General features: G+C 39.6%; 1 protein-coding gene across 1 annotated transcript in view; it reads left to right on the top strand.

Annotated features, from left to right (window-relative positions):
- LOC106869131 (IQ calmodulin-binding motif-containing protein 1) overlaps positions 1-4,828 on the top strand; it is a 36,643-nt gene that overhangs the window by 8,519 nt on the left and 23,296 nt on the right. Inside the window, exon 3 of the mRNA XM_014914703.2 lies at positions 1,492-1,609. Coding sequence (XP_014770189.1) covers positions 1,492-1,609 — 118 coding nt within the window. The remainder of the gene's footprint in view (positions 1-1,491; positions 1,610-4,828) is intronic.

Consider the following 4,828-nt stretch of genomic DNA (forward strand, 5'->3'; position numbering starts at 1 on the left):
AAGTGCCACACCCTAGCAGTTGAGGGAACCTGTGGAAAAGGTAGACTCAGGAAAACCTGGGATGAGGTGGTGAAGCACGACCTTTGAACATTAGGCCTTACCAAGGAAATGACTAGTGACCGAGACCTTTGGAGATATACTGTGCTTGAGAAGTCCCAACAAGCCAAGTGAGACCATAGCCCATGGCCTATGCCAGTGGGTGTAACCAGCCCACTTATGAATACCCCTCATTCATTGGACAATGAACTTTGCTTGCGAAGACCTATTGAGGCAAGTGAAAACAAATCAAAATCACTGACATGGCCAATGACAGTATCTCCTGATTGTCACTCGTGCCAGTGGAACATTAAAAGCACATCCAAGTATGATCGTTGCCAGGGCCACGGATTGGCTCCCATGCCGGTGGTACATGAAAAGTACCATTCAACTGTGGTCGTTGCCAGCGTTGCCTTACCGGCACATGCACCGGTTGTACGTGCAAGTAACATTCGAGCGTGGTCATTGCCAGTGCCACCGGACTGGCTCCCGTGCAGGTAGCACATAAAAAACACCTTTTGAGCATGGCTATTGCCAGAACCGCCTGACTAGCCCTCGTGCTGGTGGCACGTAAAAGCACCCACTACATTCTCAGAGTGGTTGGCGTTAGGAAGGGCATCCAGCTGTAGAAACTTTGCCAGATCAGATTGAACCTGGTGCAGCCTCTAGCTCACCAGTCCTCAGTCACACCGTCCAACCCATGCCAGCATGGAAAGCGGACATTAAACGATAATGATGATGATGATATATATGTAATCTTTTACTTATTTCATTCTTTCAACTGCAGGGCTGTGACCATGCTGGGGCACTGGTTTGAAGGATTTTACTTGAATGAATGAAGCCAAGTAATTATTTTTTATAGATATACCATGATGTTAGAGCTGTATAGTTTTCATGAAGTATTGTCTCATATGTTTTTGATTTTTTTTAAAACCAAACCAATGCATGTTATAAAACTAATACAGGTTGATAGTTTTACTTGGTTTTTCATTATTTCAGGGTTAGGCCCCTTCTTCATGAAATTATTGGAGTAAAGTTGTTATTTGCTAACTTCTCTGTCCTGTACACACACACTACAGAACAGAAAAGTCAGTGATGTACGTATATATCATCATCATTTAGTGTCTGTTTTCCATGCTGGCTTGGTTAGACAAGTTGACTGGAGCTGGAGAGCTGCACCAGGCTCCAGTCTATTTTAGCTTGTTTTTTTTTTGTATGGCTGGATGCCCTTCTTAATGCCAACCACTTCACAGAGTGTAGTGGATACCTATTACATGTCATTCCTATCCTCACATATTTTCTTCTATAGACAAACAGACAAATAGACATATACATAAACATAAATATATATCCATAGACAAAAAACATGTGAGGATGAGGATAGGGAAAAGAGAAATTTCTTAAACGTATAAATGTAATTTGTGTAACTCCTGAACATTTTTATTTGTTTTCTAGTCAAATATGTACTGGTGTTGACTTTGCTGACTCAGTGGAATTCAAGGATGACTGTCTTCCAACTGCTAACAGAAATATGCTTATGTTGGCAGTGAGAATACACGATGATCTGATGGAGGTAGGTCAAAATCAAAAGATTTAAGAATTAACTCTTAAACAATTAAGTGCTGCACTGTGTCACAAAAATTCATTTATGCAATGAACTTTTTTTTTGTTTTTTCTATTGTGTGGTAAGAAGTTTGCTTCCCAACTGTTTGGTTCTGGGTTCCATCCCACTGCATGGCACCTTGAGCAAATGTCTTCTACTATAGCCCCTGACTGACCAAATCTTTGTGAGTAGATTTGGTAGACGGGAACCAAGGAAGACCCATTGTGTGTGTGTGTGTGTGCGCGCACGTGCCACAGCTTGACAACCAGTGTTGGTTTGTTCTCTAACTTAGCAGTTTGGCAAAAAGAGACCAATCGAATAAGCACCAGGATTAGAAATAAAAGTACTGGGGGTCGATTTATTTCACGAAATCCTTCAAGGCGTGCCCCAGCTTGGCCGCAGTCTAATGACTGAAACAAGTAAAGGATATAGAATAAAAGAATTCAGGAGCAGAAGGGCAATTCTTCTGACTCTTTGAGGGTTTGCAGGACTGGTGGTAAGGAAGGAAAAAGGTATCTTCAGACTGGAGACCTGGACTCCGCTAAAGGCATTCACAATGCCAGATAGTTGTTATTAAACCGGATGACGGATGAAAGCTTAGAAGATTAGTGTCTGCTCACTGCATCAAACGTTTATTTCATCAATGCAGAATTTCATAGAAAAGAGTTATGCAAGGGAAATAACTCTTTCCATCAGTATCTATGTAAGTAGGCTCATCTGTATGGAGTAACTTAACGTTAAGGAGTGGAATGTACAGTATCCCGTAATTTAGACCATCTCAAAGCTTTTTTTTATCACTACTTAAACTTCCTGTGACTAAAAAAGTGTTTATCAAGTATTTTTATATTAATCGCATAAACAAGAGAGTTTTAGTTTTGTAAAACTATTGTATCTAATGTGGGACACCTGGGAAAATGATTTTTTATTGAATCGTTTAACAGTTAAGGAACTGTCTTTTTTGCTTTAACCTTGCCGTGGTCAGTGTTCTATGAACAATATGATATTCTATATATGGCCACCTCCTGATGCTTACTTTTGGTTTTGTTATTTTTAAATATGTATGAAAAGGTTGAAGAATAAATGTAATTTATTAGAAAAATAACATCTCAGAGAGAAGCTTAACTGATCTCCCTATGCTATACTCTCAGTACATAAATATACTAGGTATACCTTCACCCTTTCTGGTGTATTAGCTACTTCTTTTTTTTCCATTTATCACTACACCCTCAATATGGCCCTAGGAAGTGAGTGGAAAAAATAACCACCAAAGTAGCATATGAGCCAAATGATGAGTCCAAGTCAATTGCAAATTTTAGATGAAGGTCTAAAAATATTGTTGATGGATTTGAGAAGTTTGCTGTTTCAAACTGCAACGAACCAATGAGAAAATACCTTGATATAATGCACGAACTTCGAATATGGTTATGTTTTTAATACGTGTTTGAAAGAAAATTCATTCTTCATATATTGACCCAGGTTTTATTCCTGCCATGGGAATACATTCTTTTATAGTTGAAAGGATTAAATGCCACCATGGATGATAAAATAAGTACCAATTGAGTACTGGGGAGGGTTATGTAATCGACTTATCCCCCCTCCCCCGAAGTTGCTGGCCTTGTACCAAAATATTAAACCGTTGTTGTTGTTGTTGTTAAGGTACTGAGCTAGCAGAATCTTTAACACGCTAGATAAAATGCTTAGCAACATTTCTTCTGTCTTTATGTTCTGTGTTCAAATTCCGCCAAGGTCAACTTTGCCTTTCATCCCTTCGGGGTCGATAGAATAAGTACAAATCAAGCACTGGGATTGATATAAACAACTAGCCACCTCCCCTAAAATTTCAGGCCTTGTGACTATAGTAGAAAGAATTATTATTATTATTGGGGTTATCCTTCAGATCTCTGAAGATGATCAGCTTTATACTTCATGAATCCTGGGGGGCCTTATTATGCCAATTTCAGCTTGGAATTCATAGTTACATTGGGGGCACATAATCACAGAGTCAGGACTCAGTGGGATTCATGCTTTCTATGCAACCCTCCTCTTTTTAGCTTCTCTGGTCATATCAAAGTATTATACTTCAGAGTAGAAAGCACTTCACCACAGTGAATGATCTTGAGCAAGATGTTCCCAGGTAGACTGCTCTGAGATATACATTTTCAAGATTGTCTTGAGCATGTCTTTGGATCTACTAGTTCACTACAGAAGATCAGTTTGGGGAGTCTGGGGTTGAGCATGCAAACTACATATCCACTACACTGCAGCTGAAAGGTTTTTTAGAGAAGCATACATGTTTGACATATTAGCTCTCTCAAGCTCAGTTGTATTGGGAATTTTTCACAGGCATGTTATGCAAAAGTGATAGTGAAGGGAAAGCAAAGATAGCCAGCTTTACCTTTGGACATCTGCATCACAGGATCTGGAAAAGATCTGGTCTGACTACATAAAACAAAACTTGACATAATCAAAGTTGTCATGGTGACTACACTATGGTTGTGAAACCAGGACAGTTTACCAAAGACGTAAACACATACATACATACACAGCAATACCGACATACACACATCACCTCACATCTCACCACCAAATCTAACTACAGCTTCTAACCTGTTAGTTCCATTCCTACACACATACATCAATCACATAAACACAAACACACACACAATCACTCAAACTAGCCATTTTCACAATCTCCTGCCTTCAACAACTACTTTGTCTGTCTCTCCACTTCCAGTCACTTCAGCCATGTAACAACACCTGCTTTTCTTGGACTATTTTTTTCTTTCTCTCCAGACTTTTCCTCTTTCTGATGAAGAACCATGCTCAGAATGTCACATAACTCCTCTTTTTTCCATCTTAAACTGAGCGTCATTCACTGTGTATGTCCTTTTGACTTTTGATTTTTTTTTCCCATTTCTGTTTTTATTTTTGATTTGCTTTATATATATATATATCATCATCATCATCATCATCATCGTTTAACGTCTGCTTTCCATGCTAGCATGGGTTGGACGATTTGACTGAGGACTGGTGAAACCGGATGGCAACACCAGGCTCCAATCTAATTTGGCAGAGTTTCTACAGCTGGATGCCCTTCCTAACGCCAACCACTCAGAGAGTGTAGTGGGTGCTTTTACGTTTCACCCGCACGAAAACGGCCACGCTCGAAATGGTGTCTTTTATGTGCCA

The sequence above is a fragment of the Octopus bimaculoides genome, chromosome 3 (assembly GCF_001194135.2).
Source record: "Octopus bimaculoides isolate UCB-OBI-ISO-001 chromosome 3, ASM119413v2, whole genome shotgun sequence".
Taxonomy (NCBI): Eukaryota; Metazoa; Mollusca; class Cephalopoda; order Octopoda; family Octopodidae; genus Octopus; species Octopus bimaculoides.